The sequence below is a fragment of the Podarcis erhardii genome (assembly GCF_964252035.2).
Source record: "Podarcis erhardii genome assembly, chromosome: 4".
Taxonomy (NCBI): domain Eukaryota; kingdom Metazoa; phylum Chordata; class Lepidosauria; order Squamata; family Lacertidae; genus Podarcis; species Podarcis erhardii.
In genome coordinates this window covers 98,506,551-98,526,745 of record NC_138508.1, presented here as the reverse complement: position 1 = coordinate 98,526,745, position 20,195 = coordinate 98,506,551, and the positions used below count along the sequence as shown (strand labels likewise).

The following is a 20,195-nucleotide window of genomic DNA, read 5'->3' as shown; positions in this document are numbered from 1 at the left end:
ACGTCATTTGCTGTTCCCATTTATACAACCAATTCACCTATTTACCCCACCACAAAAGACACAAAAAATGTGCACACAGTACTCATTGCCCCCTTATCACACAGTTGCTCATATGCACAGACACACAGACACACATGTATTGCATGTATTTACTAATTCCATTCATGCTGATCTCACTCATACGCACATGTGTGACATACACACACATATAAAAGCACTGCAGAATTGTAAAACTGGCTTCTAGGCTTAACATTTGTTTTAAAATATGTGTTCATCTCTTGAGTAAGCTACGTCGTAAGAGATAGGGAAGTGGGAAAATATAGCCGGTCAGGTGGATCAGTGTTGAACTGCTGAACAGGGACCCGTATCTCTAGCCATGAGGCTAGATATTCTGAAGTATTTGTTCTTCATTCTAATATTAGATGAGCACATGTAGTTAGTGAGAGCCAGATAACTAGCCAAGGCCCTGAATTAAAACACCCCAGCAACAAAACAAATGAATTGGCTTGAAATGAATTGTTTCATAGTATTAAACCAATTTTAATAATGTGATTTGAGCACGAGTACTCTCTGCAATTCCTTTTTTTCCTCCTTTTTAAATATCCATAATGGGTAATTGAGCAGATGCTATTCTGCAGCAGCTAATAGAATTTGGTTCCACCTCCTTAAAAGGACCAACTACCGTTTCCCTTGAAGACCGCAGTGCATCTCTGCACTTCAACAGTTCGCCCTCTCCCTGCCATTCCCTTTATCTATATTCTTCTCCAGTGGCTGTTTGGTGTCTGCTGCAGCTGAGCTGCTCTGCACAGATTTTCTTCTCAGTATGTGTGTGTGGGGGGGGGGGGCCCTGTGTGTGTTAATTATGCAGAGAGATGGAGGCGAGCCAGACAGTCCCTCTGGTGAACTGTCTCATGCATGCGTGGCCTTACTTCCTGCTGTTTTGCTGCTAGGGAGATCACCTGTTGGTTTGGGCATCCGTTCAAACTGAGGCCTAACGGAAATGACAGAATCAGCTAGAAATGAGAGAGCCAGCCTCAACTCCAGCTACACCCCACCACCAAAACACGCGCGTGCCAAGGGAAGCGCAAAAACAGATGATTGCTGAGTGACCGAGCCATTTCGTGCAGGAGCTAAAAAGGGAGGAAATGGCAGAGAGAAATGAAACATTTGCAAGAGACGGTACCTTTAGTCTTTGCCTGAGGGACGCAAGTAGCAGCATGGCCTCCCCATCCCCACAATGGCTGAGAGGGTTAATTCCCAACCATCACTGCCACCCCCTCATGCAAATCCTTCCAGGAGTCACTCATCCAGCTTTTACACACATAGGCTTTCTCGCCTTGCTGTCTGAGGGAATAACATCCTAGCTGCCGCAGGAAACCAGCTGCACAACTAATAAGGACTGACTACTGCCATGGTGGAAGGATAAGGAAAACTTAATTCTCCTGAAATGTCCTCATCGGCTCACCTATTCAGGGGTGCAGGAACCCTGTCACCCTGGTTGGCAGAGATCTGGGTCGCCCCACTTGGCACAGAAAGGCAATTACTAAGGACAAGCCGGCGATTATACACTTTAACTCTGAAAGCCAAGAACGGCAAGTTCCCCAGGATCTGCTCATTAGCCGAAGGTATGAAAACAACCCCGTCGTAATTTTCAGTGCAATTTCTCCGATCCGCTGAGACACATTTGGGCAGAACAATCAATGCAAATTTTCTGGTGTGGTTTAAGGCATTTTCAAAAGGGGCTCCTGCACAGTCGACGGTATTTCCCACCCAACACGCCTACATCAGCTTACTAAAAAAAAGCCACAGGAAGATGCCAAAAATGAACGCTTACTAAAATAATAGGAAAAGGCCAAAATTACTTCTCAAAACAGAAGGTTCTTCTTTCTCTGCAGCAACAGAACGGTGCCCTCGAGGATGCTTCTTTCAGTGAAAATGCTTCATGAATATTCAATGACTATTCGGTCCCAAGTTTTCGCACTGGGAGCCAATGTAGGTCTTTCTAGACCGGTGTTATGTGGTCCCAGTAGCTGCTCCCAGTCACCAGTCTAGCTGCCGCATTCTGGATTAGTTGCAGTTTCCGGGTCACCTTCAAAGGTAGCTCCATGTAGAGCACATTGCAGTAGTCCAGGCGGGAGATAACCAGAGCATGCACCACTCTTGTGAGACACTCTGCGGGCACATAGGGTCTCAGCCTGCGTACCAGATGGAGCTGGTAGATAGCTGCCCTGGACACAGAATTGACCTGTGCCTCCATGGACAGTTGTGAGTCAAAAATGACTCCCAGGCTGCTCACCTGGTCCTTCAGGGGCACAGTGACCCCATTCAGGAACATACCTGCCCGCCTCCTGTCCCCCCAAAACATTGATCCAGATGATAGATAAATTAGGCAAGCACAGTGCTGTTGCCAAAGATGGCGCAGAATATTGGCTTTACTTTAGTGTGGTTTCCTCATTTAAATTCCTAGCTCTCTGCAGGCCCTGGGGGCGGGACCAGTAGCAGACCTCACGGTAGGGCTGTACCGCTTACCTGACTGCCCTTTGGCCTGGTTGTTGCTGCATACTGGGATGGAAAGTTGGAGAGGGTGGTGTGATGCTAATACACCAGCTGACCCAGCCTGGTGCTTTCTCAAGTGGATGGTATCAGGAACAGATAATCCTCGTCATGTATCAGGGAATGGGGAGGGACTTATGAGGCAAGGTAAACAGGACCCAAGGGACGCAGGTGGCGCTCTGGGTTAAACCACAGAGCCTAGGACTTGCCGATCAGAAGGTCGGCGGTTCGAATCCCCATGACGGGGTGAGCTCCCGTTGCTTGGTCCCTGCTCCTGCCAACCTAGCAGTTCGAAAGCATGTCAAAGTGCAAGTAGATAAATAGGTACTGCTCTGGCGGGAAGGTAAACGGCGTTTCCGTGCACTGCTCTGGTTTGCCAGAAGCGGCTTAGTCATGCTGGCCACATGACCCGGAAGCTGTACGCCGGCTTCCTCAGCCAATAAAGCGAAATGAGTGCCGCAACCCCAGAGTCAGCCACGACTGGACCTAATGGTCAGGGGTCCCTTTACCTTTAAACAGGACCCAAACCGTAGAACAACACAGGAACAAAACCACTGGGGACAACAAAACCAGCCAGCCATGATTACATCTGCTAGCATGCTTCCTTCTTTCCCAAGACTGCCTTGATCCCATTTGTTTCTTTTCACATTCACCAACCACACCTTGAGCCAAAAGGTTTTAGGAGGTAGCATTAAATCTTAAGATCAAACTTGCACATCTGCCTGGAAATAACATTTTTTCCAGTTTAAATTTAGCCAGCAAAGCAAAAGCGAGACCATGTTTTTGCAGCTAAATAGCAAGTGGCAGCCTTCAGGATCGTCAAGGTGATCGTGTTGCCTTTGGGGATCTGACAATGCTTTAAAGACTAGCGTTGCCTGTTGGGACGTTTACTGGTTCCCCCCCTACTCGAAAAATATCCTGAGTTTCCCATACTCTCTTCTCACGGGAAAACATTTCCTGTAAAAAGGTGCTTCTGCCTACTTCTCAGAAAAGTGGGGAGTACAAAACAATATTCTAAATTTAAAGTGGGATGGGTTTAGTAAATTAATACGCTAATATAGATGTAACTTACTGGGTGATTTTGATAGATGTATGTTTGCTGATATTGCCTGTAATGGTAGGGCAATTTTTAAATTTGATTTTAATAATACATGGAGCCACCAATTATGTTTGAGAATGTTTGGTCATGTTTGACCATTTGTGATTTAATTATTGGATTCTGGAATGGCCAATTGGCTGGGCAATAAACTTGAGAATAGTACAATGAAGCTCACACTGGCAAATCGCAGAGCACAAAACAATGAGCTGTTTGAGCTAAATATAAGGGCCGAACCATCCATTACATGCAAACATGTGTAATAGAACCCCAATAGCGGTTTCTTTCATTTGTTTTTAAAAAAGAGAAGCTTTGGATGTGGGACCTTTGAAATAAACAAGTCGCAGCTTAACTCTTTCTCTGTCTACTTTTTCACTGCTCCAAATTAACACAAAGTTTCCTTACTTCCCTCCCACTTCTTGGTTTCCAAAAATGTGTTAGTTCCTGCAAATGGCCTGCAGTTTCTCAGCTCCAAATCGCTACCTCCCCAAATCGCTTTTCTCCTTAAATTAAATTGTCAGTGAGGTTTCAGTTAAGACAGGTCTGTGTACAACATGCAGTCAGACCTCCTGGGGAATTTGTGGAGTTCTGAGCTCAATCACAGCAGAATCGAGAGTCTCATCTACAATACTGCACCGCTTGCCTAGACATACACACATCTATAGGTCCTGCCCGTTAAGTTGCTAAAACCAGCACACTTTTCAGTTACAAAGTCCTGCTCATTAATCAGGGGTGACTAAGTATCCTTCTTTGATTAGTTGGAGTTACCGATAATGAAATCCGATACGCAGTTACACATAATGAAATCCTTTTAATCTCTTATTCCAGCAGAGTAAGTCAAACACTGGTGTTAAGTATCCAAGATAGTGCAATCAATCCTGATTAAGCCCTCATATTCCTGGATCTCTTTATGCTTAAAATGAGTCAATTCAGGTCTCTTTCAGTGCACAATTGCACGATTCGTCTTGCTTTGTTGCTATCTCTTTCCTATCCTGCAACAGGTTCTTTGGAGTCTTTTGCAAGGGGGGGGGGGACATGTTTCAAATCAAGCATGTAAATACGTTTTATTCCTTGATGCTTGTTCATGCAGCATCATTAATCCTCAGCATGAAATCAATAGGCTTAAAATGCTTAATCACATCAAAATGCAACGTACAAATCCACACCGATGATTTTTTGTGTAGTAGGGATGGAGATAAACAGCATTCCTAGGAAGCCTGTCTTCTCATCAGAAAAAAAATATATACTCAAGGCTATATGAAGAATGTAAATAGATTCTCTTTCTCACATTCATTCTGTAGCATTATCTGTTAAGGCCGGCTCCAGAGACACAACACAACCCGTAAAAAATGGCTGCATTTTCACTGTGGGTGTATTTGTATAGAATATTGCTTTGGCTCTACCATCAGAAAACTCTTTCATCTAGGGATGTCCAACATCTGTAGTCTTGGGGACCACTGCACTTTCCAGACAATAATTCAAGATGAGGGGGTTGAGAGGTATATTTTGACAATCTTATGTATGCTTAGTCAGATGCAAGTGCCATTTCATTTAATAGTATTTACTCTCGGGCAAGTGTAAAAGGATTGCTTTTGACTGATTTTACGTATAGAATTATTTTCAATTGTTTGCATGTACAGAATTGTTTTTACATATGGAACTGTTTTCCGTAGTTTTTATCGTTGATGTTTCTGTTACGAAAAGGCTTTGAGAAATCTTATGGGAAGTGATTCATAAATGGAATCAAATAAATAAATAAATACACTCAATATTGATTAATTGGTTAGATTCATTTTCAAAAAGCGTGTTGATACAGTCAGACTGAATGTTAAGTACAATGTCCATGCAATTAAAAGCATGGATGAACATGAATGAGTGGATGCAGGGAGGGGGAAGGAAACCCAGCCAGATGGGCAGGGTAGAAATAGTTAACAATAATAATAATAATAATAATAATAATAATAATAATAATAATAATTTAACAAGGGTGTTGAAAAAGGTAAGCATTATCAGTGTGAACAAAAGCAGAATATATATATATATATATATATATATTGAGAATGAGACAAAATGCAAGTAATTTCACCTTAGACTTAGAAAATAGTATTTAACAAGATCATTCAAGCCAAGCAATGCATCCAACCCACAACCATTTCCCCCTTACATGAAACCCCAAAGGCTGTTCCACAGCTGCCAGTCAGAGAGTAAGCCAAACTGTGATCTAAGAAGGCAACAACAGGCCCTCATGTCAACGTGCAAAAGCTACATTCTAGAATTTGGCACCTGGATTTTCCAGCTGCCAAGCACAACCCATCTGGCAAAAGGGAGCTTGCTGTGTGGCCAAAGGAGAATCAGAAAGAAAAGGAGGCTGCAAGAGCCAAATGAATGCCAGGCAGAGAGCAGAAAGGGCGAAGGAGAAATATGAACTTGGTGACATTTATAAAGCATTGATTGGAGATTTATTATCATACATTAAAAAAGAAATCAACCCTAGTGTGGGTCTCTGCAGATAGGAGCAACCTTGTTTCTCAAAAGCTAGAGGTTCGTTGATTTATTCAGAAACATGTAGGAAACTCTCTAAGCTGTGCACAGAATGTAATTATACAAAAAACCAGCAAAACTGTTAAAAAACAAGTGTACATAAAAACACATATAAAATCAGCAAAACAAATAACTAAATTTAAGGTTGCTGAAATAAAAAGTCCTGAGCATGTGTCTCAAACAATATCACAAGGACACCTGCCTAAGCCCTTCATCCCAGATTGCTACTCTTTACTTTCTTCCATAAATCAATATTTGCCATTCTTATGGAGGATAGTGATCTACTACACTTGGAAATGATACTTGTGGTTAGGGCAAAATCCGCCCATCGCCCCTGACACTGGGAGACTCAGCCAGTCTTTACTGACAGGCATGTGTGCAACGTATGGCTACACATTGCGGTCCCTGAGGGTCCTTGCAATGCAATTCCTGCTCATGAAACCCTCCTCCATAATGACAAACATTAGTAATAAATCAGTAGTCCACATCTAACCATACAACTCTGCAAATCACTTACTTCGCTGCCCTACTTGGTGAACTGTTCCCTCTCCTTTAAAAATAAGAATAATTCTCTAACATATTCATTTAGCTTCATCTAATATTGCTCTGGAAGGGCATCGAAGCTGCATGGTCAAGAAGAAAGGAGCAACTATATTTCAGAAGTCATGGGAACATGTAAAGAACATGTTCCAGGTACATGTGTAGCAGTTCTAACCACCCTGTTGTTCATTCTCCACTAAAGGATGGCTACTGCACATCAGACATGGCATCAGAAAGACATGCTACACCCATGAGCATAATTCTAGTTTTAGCTACATTAAGTTTTTGCATGTCTGAAGCAGAAGACGTTAAGAAAGAATAGGGCAGACCAGCGTTTTAAGGAGAGCAAAACAAAACTGTACTTTCAGCACACTGAAAGTAACGGATTCTCCAAGATGACTCACACAGAATGGGTAGGGTCAACAACTTCTCTATCAAGACCCACTGAAAACTCTCTGACAGGAGCACAGCACCAATGAACACATCTGCCAGTTTTCATGTGATCCATCCATATCAAAGCACCTGATATATTAGGTATTAGCAGAGCACCCATTACTTGAAGGATGACAACTAACCACATCCAAGCAAAGCAACACAAAATGTCCTTTCACTTTTTCCCTAGCAGTACGGACCTTGCAACTAGCTCTTAACGAGGCCAAATATTTGCTTATTCTCTGCTGAAAGCATGTACGTGTCAGTCTGCAGAGAAGAGCTGATGGATGGACTCTTCACTTAGTCTTCTGCCTGCTACTTTTTCCCTGCGAGATCTTTCAGCTGCTTTTCTCCACTCAACATGGTGAACACACACATGGCAACAGAATTGGGGGGGGGGTGTCCCACCAGGGAGAAGAGTTAAACACTTGCTGTTTTTCTTCTACAGATCCCTTCTTTGCATATGTGGCTTTGACGTTCTGCCACTGCAGCTTGGGTCTCAAAGAGAAAACACAAATTCTCTCCCCAACCGGGGGAAAAGATGTATGCATGCATGTGTACACATGAGAGAGCTATATAGATTTAGATAGAGAAGACAGATTTATGTGTGTGTGGATGAGAGAGAGACTAGAACTTCTAAGCATGCTTCAGTAATACATCCTTGTGGCCAGCTATGACAGACTAACATGGATGGTGAACCAACAAAATTTGACTGTCTCAATTCTCACGTTTCTACTCTAATGTGGGCTGGAAGTTTATACATACAGCTGCTCCTCTTTGACCTGGATTTAAACTGAACTTTCATTGGACCTTAACCTGACAGTCAATACTGCAGTCAGCACATTGTCATTTAAAGCATCAAAAGGCAAGAAACATGTCAACAGTTACAGGCATCTGCAGCCACCCGAAGTTATGTTGCTGCTTGCAACACTCCAAGCTACTGAAGTACGAAAGCACCAAACACCAAAACTGACACTTGGCTTCAGTGTATGCCAGTAAGCACCTGCAATTGTCTGTATGCTGTCCGCATGTGTGGCCAGGTTCTGTTGCAATCTCTGCAGCTGTTGAAATTGCAAGGTTGGATTCCTAAGGACCATGTAAGTCCTTGCACCCCAGTGGCCACAAATGGATTAAACAGGCTTAAGTAGAAGAGCAGTTCTACAAGGTCAAAGCACGATGCCAGCCAGACTGAAATAATTCACCTATGTCGGGCATAGGCAGACTTGGCCCTCCAAATGTTTTGGGACTGCAACTCCCATGATCCCAAGCTAACAGGACCAGTGGTCAGGGATGATGGGAATGGTAGTCCCAAAACATCTGGAGGGCCAAGTTTGCCTATGTGGCGTTCTACACAGCAGGCTTCACTTTTAAAACTGAGCATGTGTACTGCCACTGCTTGTGTAACATTAGGTGCTGGTCTGGCTTTCTAGCACGATACGAATAGCAGCTAGGGTCCAGATTCAGCACCAACACTGCAGCACTTTTGGGTCTTTCTCATCTCCTGGGAAGTCAAGCACATATGATGACATCAGTTTCAATGAATACAGAGTAAAGGTTAAGGGGCACAGATTCACAGGGTACAACATCTGGCGAAGGCCCACACTTCATACTTTGTGCCAGGGACATTGCTGCCACCACAGGAAAAGTTTGGTGGCAGAGTGGCAGAGCACACATGCTCTGCATGTGAAAAGACCAGGGCTCAACCTCTGGCATCCTCAGGCAGGAGTGGGAAAGCCTCATCTCTGAAACCCGGAAGAACTGCTTCCAGTCAATGGAGACCAGGAGTGGGGAACCTGTGTTGCTCCAGAGGTTGTTGGAAGTCCAACTCCCATTATCCTTGACCACTGGCCACGTTGGCAATGGTTGATGGGACCTGGAGTCCAACCGCATCTGGAGGTCGACAAGCAAGTCATCCATTGTGTAGACCAGGGGTTGTCAATCTGGTCTCTACCGCCCACTAGTGGGCGTTTCAGGATTCTAGGTGGGCGGTAGGGGGTTCTACGACACAAGCTGAATCCTCCTTCCATCAAGCACTGGCGGGCGGTAAGGAAATTTTACCATCAAGAAAGATGCATTAGTGGGTGGTGGGTATAAAAAGGTTGACTGCCCCTGGTGTAGACAGACTGATGGAGCAAGGCTCTGGCAGACAGCTTCCTTTGTTCCAAGAAGACAAATGGTGGGTTCTATTCTGGATAGGGATTCATTCATGTGAAGCAGCTCCTGTGTGGTTTATACTGGTTCCAATCATCTCAACAATGTCATCCCAAAACAAAGGCTTTTGCTGGCATGGTGGAAACCAGCCCAATCCCTGCTGGACATGCTTCACACAACTGCCTTCCCATGCGGACAGAAATACATAGTATTTGCTTTCTCAATGGCAATCATGTACGATGTGCGAAGCAGCCCTCTGGTGGGCAGATGAAGTGCAAATGGAAGAATTATAAGTGTTGTGAACCTGGTGATAAAAATACTGAATGTGAGCTGACTGGCAAGCAAGGCGTCCTTCTCTAATCTACTTGTGTTCAGTGTCCACAGATGCAGAGTTTGGCCACCTATCGGGACGGCAGCAATTTTGACACATCAGGCCTGCTGAACCTGCTACCCTCTGAGATGAATGTAGCCCACCAGGTGCTTAATAGGGCCACCCCCCCCACCCCCGTTTCTGAAGTCTCAGGCAGGCTGTAAGAATTGGATATTTACCATGCTGGTGCTACATTTTGTTCATCTAAAGCAGGGCTAGCCAAAATGGTGGCTCCTAAACGTTCTTGGATGCTCTCACCACACTTGATCAGTGGCCAGGCTGGCTGGGGAAGTGTAGTCCAACAATATCGGGAGGATATAATGTTGGAGGCCTTAGAGATTTTTGGATACCAGTGGCCCCCACACCCGCTTTCTAGTGAAGAGGGAAACAATGGAGCAAAATACCGAAGTGCTGACTTTGCACCTTCCCTCCAGAAATCCTTTGTTTTATTTTGCAGTGGCCAGCCACATGACAGAGGGAAATAAAACAGAAGCAAACTGCTTCCCAGAAATTTCAAGTACACAATATCAACATTATATAATGCACAATAAAATACTTCATACCTGGAGTTGAAAAAACGAAAAGTGTTAACAGCTGACCTGGCACAGCCCCACATGCTCTCTCTGGAAATTGAACACAGACAATTAGCAATTTTAAGATACCCCAAAGAACGTCAGAGGGGGGTAGACAACAGGGAGGGGAACGTACAGGGGGGAAAAAACCACAGCCCCAACAACAAGCACAGACAGCCTACACCTAAGATTTTGTATTCTTCCAGCTGAAATTCACCTGGAGCAGCATTGAAACAGTGATGGATTTAATTTTACAGGGACAGAGTCCATCACTGGGTAATTTAAAGTGTTTTTAAAAAACGATAGCTATGACTTCTTTTTCAATGGAAACATCTGACATTTATTTCAACTACATTTGCTGTTAGGATTTCTGGCTGTCGTCAGCTAAGTCCTACTTAGAGTAGACCCACTCCATTTAATCTGCTAGGAGCAGGAGTACACTTCGAACCAGATAACCAAAATTAGGAATATAAGGGCACACTTCCTGCAAGGTCAGTATAAGTCCCACCTTTTTCTCTTAGTGCTCCACTGTGCTCCAGCTATTGCAGAGAATGGAAGGTTGTCTTGCTTCCATTTACATTCCAGCCCCAAAGCTCCTGTGAGGAGTTTACTTCAGCTTGAAGCTCCAGGTAAATTATGAGCTGGGACCTGGGATGGGTGAAAAACAGGAAGCATGCCAGCTTCCCATTCTGGGTATTGGCCAGCATCTGACGCTGCATGCTTGCCAAGGAGGTATTCTGGGGAGGCCCTGCGACCTAGTTTTAAAAATTTATTTCTCAGGTTGACAGAGTTTATGCAGAAATTCACAGATTCAGAATTTCAGCAGCTCTGAGGGAAAAGGCAGAAATAATGAAGCATAATGACAGGCACTTTATGAATAATGATAAAACGATATCGGCACTGAAGTGAAATACTGGACCACATTTGCTTTTTGACACACCGATGAAAATGCTAGGAGTAAAGCATTTTAATTGAGAATTTAAATGTAGCGATTTCACAGAAAACAGTAGTCTAAGGCGTACAAGTTTCAACAATAAGTATTTCAGAACCAGGCTCCTGCATTGACGAAGTAATCTTCTTTCATCTTAATATGCAATGTATGAAACGTCCCTTCCAACTATGATTCTAAGGTATCTATGATTCTGGAAGAATTCTGATGATCTGCATTATTGGCTAGGAAATGGGATTCATTCAATGGCAAAAACAAACAGTTATACCATTTAAAACAGTAGCAGCAGCAGCAGCAACAACAACAACAACAACAACTTGCAACTGGTTTGCAAAACCTCATGCCTATCTGCTTGGAATATTCCATGATATTTTTCTGAAGGAGGCATGCATTAAGCCACTGGAAACTACATGGGAGATTTTGGAGATATTATAGAAATAGGGCAGCACGGGGGTAGGCCTGCCATACGTCAGGGAAATGTCCTGGTTTTCGGGTGTAAAAATGGTGTCAGGGAAAACCCGAATGTATGGCAATGCGATGAAAAAAGCAACGGAAACAGCGTAATTTTACATTTTGAAATATGGCAACCCTACATGGAGGCTAATACGCTGCATGAATTCTAAAGTACTGAACAATGAAAAACACAAAAGGTGCTATGGATTAAGAACTGCAACCTGATGAAAATTTGCTTGGGAGTATGTCCCAAGTATGGGCGACATACTTCTAAACTAGCGCTTTCCAAATTTCTGAGAGCTTAGGTGCACACATTTTTATTTAAAATTGGAGGCACCCGAGTATATCCCCCGCCCCAAGTTTAATTTTAGAAGATATAAAAGAGTAAGTAGGCGCACCTTCTGATTTGAAGATGGGAAGCTCACATTAGAGACATGTGAGGCCTGGTTTGGACACATGTCTAAACTTGTACAGTGACGCTTGGGTTGCAAATGCGATCCATGCGGGAATCCCGTTTGCAACCTGCAGCGCCGCGTCTGTGCATGCGCGGGTTGCGAGTCGGCGCTTCCGCGCATAGCGCAATTTAGTGCTTCTGTGCATGTGCAAGCACCAAAACCCGGAAGTAACCCGTTCCAGTACTTCCGGGTTCGGCGCGGTGCGCCACCCCAAAATCACACAACCCAAAGCATCTGTAACCCGAGGTATGACTGTACGCTCCCTGCGCCACCCAAAATCCTCTCCAACAGCTGTTAGAAACTGGAAGCTTTATTATTATTATTATTATTATTATTATTATTATTATTATTATTATATCTCCTCTGAAATAACTACAGTTCTGTGTGACCGCTGAACACGAAACTGTGGTAATTCTAAATGACAGTAGGTCAAAACGGAAGTGAACATTTCTGATTTCATCTTCACGGCTGTTCTGAAGGAGGGAAGGGAGGAGCAACAGTAAATCATGGAATAGCATAATGTCCGAATGCAACCACTCATAAAAACAAGCGGCAGGCTTCCCTGATAGCGGGTAATATGTGGCTGCATGAGGGCATGATCCACTCATATCTAATGCACCAGTGCTCCAGAATTAACTAACCCCAAAGGAGGCCGACCGGAAGCTGGGAAACCCAGAGGTATGAATCATATACAGTTGTAATTGGTAGTTTTACCATGAAGACTGGTGTTCTAGACAAAGAGGACCTTCTATTATTTAATGCTTTTCTTGTGGTAAACATTTTCGGTATTATTACATGGCTATGGTCTAGCTAATGTGAGATATATACAGAATGTGGGATGCAAAATAACTTCCCCCATTATTTTCACGGGAAAGGGGCAATGACTAGGGGTAGAACTAGGGATGGGCATTCATTCAAAACAAATGAAAAATCAAACTCAACGGGAAGCCTTCACTTCAAATTTCATTTGTTACAGAATGAACGCAATCACTTACTAACGGGATACAAATGGGATTTGTTTTCATTGCACTATTAAACACAATTGAATACCTAGGCACAATACAACTGGGGACATAAAATGGCAGGAGGAGGAGGCCCCTGAAATCAGCTCTGCTGCCACAAATGGCAACGGCAGCAGCAAAAGAAAGGAACGCCTTCCCCGTAAAAGGAAGGGGGAAAGGGTAACGTAATTAATGTAAGCAACAGAAACGGGAAAGAACCATTCAATTTGATGTGATTAAAATCACCCCACCTTCCATCCAAGGTGCTCAAGGTGCCCATGGCAGACACACTCATTATTATTTTTTAAATCCTTACAAGGTAATAATAATAATAATAATAATAATAATTATTATTATTATTATTTATACCCCGCCCTCCCTGGCCAGAGCTGGGCTCAGGGTGGCTAACACCAGTAAATTTACAATAAAAACGTAATAGGAAAAAAAAACCCAATTTAAAATACAGGTTAAAATACAATTTAAAATGCAGCCTCATTTTAAAAATAGCCCATGGATCAAAACCATAAGGGGAGGGAAACATAAGGGTCAGACTGAGTCCAAACGGTCAGGCGGAACAGCTCTGTCTTGCAGGCCCTGCCGAAAGATGTCCAGTCCCGCAGGGCCCTAGTCTCTTGTGACAGAGAGTTCCACCAAGTCGGGGCCAGTACTGAAAAGGCCCTGGCCCTGGTTGAGACCAATCTAACCACCTTGCGACTTGGGACCTCCAAAGTGTTATCATTTGTGGACCTTAAGGTCCTCCGAGGGGCATACACGGAGAGGTGGTCCCATAGGTATGTGGGTCCTAGACCTCATAGAGCTTTAAAGGTCAAAACCAGCACCTTAAACCTGACCCTGTACTCTACCCTGTACTCACGTAGGTTAGGCTGAGAGGCAGTGATTGGCCAAAGTCACCCAAGTGACCAACATGGCTGACTGGAGATTTGAACCTGGTCTCCAATGGTCCCAGTCTAATGCTCTAACCACTACAACACTCTGGCTCTAAAATGAATGGGGTTCTAACAAGTGAACAATGAAATGGACGGGGTCCTCAAAAGTTTTAAACAAACATAACTTATATAAAGTTATTTATAGACCAGCCTTTGGGCACAGCCCACCCAAGACAGCTTACATCCCATATAAACCACATTAACATTCAAAAAAAATAACATTTCAAAAGCAGCATTACAAGCAAGTATTTAAAAACATGGGCTGGTGAAAATAAATAAAGGAGCAAAATAGAAATTTGATCCAGTCAATAATAGGATATTAAAGTAACAGCTTTCAAACAAGTGGGCTTTCAAATCCTTCTTACAATCTGGAGAGTTCATAATCTTGTGGGAAACATAGAAAGGACCCTGTCTCTTGTGCCTGTCAACTGAACTGACCTTACTGGCAAGCTTATAAGCAGTTCCTCTGAGGCAGATTTTAAGGCCTGGGCAGGTTCATATGGGTACAGACAGTTCTTCAAATAACTCTATCCCAAATAAATAAGAGCTTTAAAGATCAAAACCAGCACTCTTAACTGAGCCCAGAAACATGACTGAGCCCAGTACACAATTGCTCAGTTGATTGATTATTGCTCAATCTTAGTGGTTTTTGGGTGATGAATAGCTCTCTTCTCTTTTTTAAACTGTCATTGCTGAAATCCAAAAGGGGATTTTTGTTTTTAAGTGTCCTGTAGGAAACTCATAGGATTCAGGTCTGATCCTGAACTACAACTCCCATCACCTCCTAGCTAGAGCTCAGGGATGATGGGAGTTGTGGTCCAACATCTGGGGACCCACAGATTGAGAACTGCTGGTAAGCTTTCCTGAACTCTGCTCTGAAATGTTTGGAAGAAGAGTGAGGTATAGATATTTTAAAAAATCAAAAGGCACAGATACATAAAGCCAAAGTAAGCAAACTACAAATGATTTCAAGCAACTGCAAGCACATTTCAGTCCTACTGATTTCAACAAGAGAGTGAAGCATGCGCTTAATTCTCCCACTGAAATCAATACAATGCAAAAGCGGTTCAATTGTATCCATTTCTGTTTACTAAAAGACGAAAACAACTATACAAGCTAATATATCTTATATACGGGATGAAAAATGAAAAGACACAAAACATCCAGATAACTAATAATCTAATACTTAAGAGCGCTGCAAACAAGCTCATAATAATCTAGGTAGCTGTGAAAAAACTGTTCCAGAAATTGAGAAAAGGCTGCCATGTCATTTCAAAACTACTGGTGAAATGCTGCCCATTTTGTGTCTTTGTTAGATTTGTTAATTTAACCTAGTATTTAATTATTGGGGATGGGGAGCCCTTGATTTGCCCCTCCTGACCCCCCCCTACCCAAAGGAAAGCTTTCTAAAAACACTAGCTATTCTTCTAGCCCTGTTGGAATTCAAGCACTGATTTTGCCTTCTCTGTTACATTCCATTTTCAGACCCTTAAACACCCAACAAAGGAATCAGTTTTGTTAGAAAAGTCCTGCCAGTTTACCGTATTTTTCGCCCTATAGGACGCACCGTCCCATAAGGCGCACCTAGTTTTTTTGGGGGGGAAATAAAGGGAAATAAATTATTTTTCCCCCCCAGGCGCGGGGCTGGGGTGGGGGAGGCCCGCCCGAGCTTCCCCCGACCCCAGCCCCCAAACAGGCAGCTCTCTGCAAGCTGTGGGAGCCCAGCTTCAGCATGCAGGCAACTCTCCGCAAGCAGCGACCCCTCTCGCACCGACCCCTCTCGCTCTCCAGGCTTCACCGAAAGCCTGCATTCGCCCCATAGGACGCACACACATTTCCCCTTCATTTTTGGAGGGGGAAAAGTGCGTCCTATAGGGCAAAAAATACGGTAATTCTTATCTCTTCCTTATCCCTTCAGCTCTCCTTAATAAGTTATAGATCTTTACTGTTGTCCCCTGAACCAACCAGTTTTGGGGCCTCATATTGATACATACAGGTTAGCTTTTAACCCAGCATCAGCCTGTGGGGAGAAGATTTATTCTTTTTTCCAGTGTGGGGGTGGGGTGATCAGACTGATCTGCTAAGTCCATGGTCCAGGATTGAAAAATTGATTTAAAAAATGTGAACTGATGCTCTTCCCACCTATATTTTACTGGAGTTTGGGGCAGCACATCAACCTCAGTTATTAATATTCTGGCTTCTTAGATATACCCCTTCACTCTTTGGGCTTGTCAGGGAACTGCCATCGGAGCCAGAGGGAGAGGGAGGGCTCCAAAGGGATTCCGGAGAGCGTCCCGGGAGGGAGAGAAGCAGCCCATCTTCTGGGGAAGGAAATCAGAGCAGCACCAGTGGGGAAGGGGGGCAGATGGGGGAATCGGCGAGGTGGCTCCATGACTCCTTGCCTGGGACCAGCGGGGAGAGTAGGGGTCCTCCGCTGCCCACGCCCTCCTTGCGCAGAAGGCTTCCGCGCAGGGAGAGTAGGAGGAGACTAGGCGTCAAAGAGCTTCTTTGCTGGAAGAAGTTCAAGAAATGCCCACTGACGGATTCTGCCAGCGATTGAGACAGCCACGGATGAGTGGCTGTCCGGACAGAAAAGGTTCACTCAGGCAACCCAGCCAGGTGTTGCACCGGTTTACGCACGAGCAACCCCTAGAACCATTACAGGGCTTGAGTCATTTTTTTTTCTTAGCTAGCTAGCTAGCCTGGAACATGTTTAGAATTTAGAATTAAATATATATTTCTAGGAAGGTTTGCTGCAAGACAGTGAATGGGATAGGGGAATTTTCAGGGAAGAAGTGGGGAGGACAAGAATCTGTACTTAGTTCATTCTGCCCTTGTCTCACGCACACAGAAACACACCAAAAATCCCACCCACAAATCTGGTTTTTGCTGGACCAAAAAAAAAAAAAAGGAAAAAAGTGGTATTTGAGGGGATTGACAAGCAGGCAGGAGAATTCCACCCACAATTCTCTCTTACAAATCTCTAACCCTGAGTGTTATGTAACATTGGATTAACAACCCAGCATTGTAGGGCATGTCATTTTAGAGGATTTTTTTTAAAAAAAAATTATTCAGCAAGGGGTCTTAAAAACATGTTTTTGTGTGTGAGGAATTCAATTCTGCTATTATTTTTGTGCTTGGACGACATTTATATTGGTAAGAAGCACAGAAGCTGCCTTTAGAAAACCAAAGAATTTTAATTTCACCTTCTGAATATCTCAGGTATTACTAAGTAATATTAATAATGGATAATAGAAACTATATAAATATACAACTGCAAGCACTTGGCAATCATTTAAAATGATTTCTATGCAATTTTACACACATTTTACGTACCAAGCAAAATCAAACTATGTCAATTTAACCAAAATATCTTTTGAATTCCCAAGTCATATTACAACCTTTTAGCACCCCTCATTTCTGGGTTATTCAGCTGGTATTGATCTTTTACTATTTAGTTTTCCTGTAGGTATATAAGTGCATTGAGGGTGAAGTGTTTATTGTTGCCACTCATATTGCTTACATATTTTGGATGAAAACCAATTTGAAATAAATACATACATAAAGCAGGGCAGCTTCATAGGAATTTTCAGTTTCCTAAGAGATGCACTAGCAGACAAAGGCTAAAGGCCATTATGAGCAAATAAGATTGCATCATTTTTTATTTGAAGAGACTACAGTGGTACCTCGGGTTAAGTACTTAATTCATTCTGGAGGTTCGTTCTTAACCTGAAACTGTTCTTAACCTGAAGCACCACTTTAGCTAATGGGGCCTCCTGCTGCCGCTGCGCCGCCGGAGCAGGATTTCTGTTCTCATCCTGAAGCAAAGTTCATAACCTGAAACACTATTTCTGGGTTAGCGGAGTCTGTAACCTGAAGCGTATGTAACCTGAAGCGTATGTAACCCGAGGTACCACTGTACAGCAGAATGGCCCTACACAGACACAGGTTGAACTTGCATGTTACATATAGCCAAACCATGGCTTAGCATGAATGTGCTGGCTCCTGAATAGGAGATTGCAGTCACATTGCTACTGCCCAGGCTTTTTTGATCATCACCTGCCTGAAGTCATCGTGAAACCATCTCTAAGCAAGTACCATATCTCGAATGGGAATGCTTTCAGTTCTAAGGTTCCTTTTCTAGCAAACAAGCATGCAGAGTAATAAAGCAAAACATCCCTCGATTCTTATCTGGAACTTCAATCTGGAAAGGGCACTGAACACTGAAATGTGGGAAAGTTTAAGGGGAGCCTATTAATGTGGGAGAGGTCAATGTGGTGCAAACAGGAACCAAACGGCAAGAGTACACCGTCTCTGGTGCACTGGGGATATTTAAATCATGTGATGCTGTAAACAAGACAAAGTTCTTCACCAACCTCAGATATTGTGACAGAAAGCAACAAGTAACAAATAAATGTAACATTCAACACAGTTAGCATTTCTGAAAGTCACAGTATCACTGCAGGAGCTGGAGGAAGGAGGAAGGCCACCACAATCTACACAAGCTATATGTGGTGTGCGTTATAGCTGTCAAGTGTCCAGGTTACAAAAGCACAAATTACTGACGTCTCCTAGTTTTATTAAGCTGGTGTCTAACAACAGATCTGGTGGGAGTTTGAAATCTATAAACGGTGGCTGTCCTGGTTTTGACTCAAGAGGACAATTGCCTTGGACCAGGAATCCTCAGCGTTGGAACCCTCTGGCAACTGCAGCTCCGAGATGGATTCAAGCCCTAGTCCATCTTGTGTTGTTCTAAAGACTATCCTGAGCCCCAAGGAGATACCTCTGCCTCCAGATTCCAATGGCTGACCCACAGATTTCTCAGGGGACCCAGGAAGTCCTGAGGAGAGATCTCCACCCCTGAAAACACCATTACCTCAAAAGACCCAACAGCTGTAAAAGAAGGCACCAGCCCTTTAACTGACCAGGAGACAGCACTTAGGGCACAGAGCCTCTAAACTGCTATAAAATCCGCTTAGTTGTTCCAAGACCTTGCTAGATAACCTGGATGTCCACAAACACCACCTATGGTCCTGAATTCACATTGTCATCTCTCTCCAAGGTGATGATTTTTGCTTTGTCTTGCTCTGATTTTCACCCCTACTCACAGCAGAACCAGGAGCTACTGACCTCCCCTAGTCTGGGCCTCAAACAATCCCAGAAGAACATGTCCAGAACCACCTATCATCAGTTTCTGGGATGCATCTGACATGCACATGCAGACATTCAAAAAACATCTCCTGAATCCTATACCAGATCAGCCAGGTTCCCTGTCTAAAGGATAGCATCAAACAATCCCAGCTGACCCTGTTCCCATCTTTGCCACACTGGGTTGTGCAATAGGACACTTAAGTTACCCTGAGCAATATACATTCCTTTTCATGCCACGTAGGAGGCAATCTATTGGGGGGGGGGGATCCTAAGGTCTCCTGCTGCAATCTACTGGCCTATTTGCCACATGGTTAAAAAAACAAAACAAGAAAACCAAGAACAAAACACCAACAACCCACAGTTGCCATGGAAACAGAAGAAGAAGAAGGTGAGAGCCAAACATGAGCCTGGATTGTTGGAGGAGGCATGTAAATTGCATATGTAAGTTCTCAAGGTTTGGAAAGGCTTGTGGTTGAGATCTTGGAAAGCCAATTAAGAATATACAATACTGAGCTAGATGGATTAATGGTGTAATTCAGCAGAAGGCATATTCAATATGTTGCATGTCAAAGTTCTCTAGAGCAAGAAGCACTGTGCAACTTCAGCAGTCTCCCCAAAACAAAGGGCCTCAGGCATTCTATACAAACAGGGTTCACAGTCGAGTGCCCAGCTCAATGCAGACCACTGGGAGATCAATAACCCCCTCGCCTTTTGCTGCTCTCCCGGAGCTGCAAAAAATTGGAGTGGAGGCTTCAATCCATGCTGGTAGACTGTGTTGACTTGGTGGCATGGCCTGTATTAGGCAGTGGATTTGGATTCCTCTGAGGAGGTAAAAACAAACCCCATCCTAACAATATTCTGCCTCCTCCTCCTCCAGCAATCGCACTCCTGAATTAAAATACAGAGGCCAAAGGCCTTCCAATAGATCTTGTCTTAAAAAGAGCAGCATAAAGGCTGGTCTTGACCCTCATCTAATTCCAAACC

At 43.7% G+C, this 20,195-nt stretch overlaps 1 protein-coding gene across 3 annotated transcripts in view; it reads right to left on the bottom strand.

The window, feature by feature from the left end:
* KLF12 (KLF transcription factor 12) overlaps window positions 1-20,195 on the bottom strand; it is a 235,268-nt gene that overhangs the window by 51,956 nt on the left and 163,117 nt on the right. For 2 of the 3 annotated variants that reach the window (XM_081858262.1, XM_081858263.1), the window contains exon 5: window positions 10,247-10,306. The exons of the other annotated variant lie outside the window; for it this stretch is intronic. In XM_081858262.1, coding sequence (XP_081714388.1) covers window positions 10,247-10,306 — 60 coding nt within the window. The remainder of the gene's footprint in view (window positions 1-10,246; window positions 10,307-20,195) is intronic. 3 annotated transcript variants of the gene reach the window in all.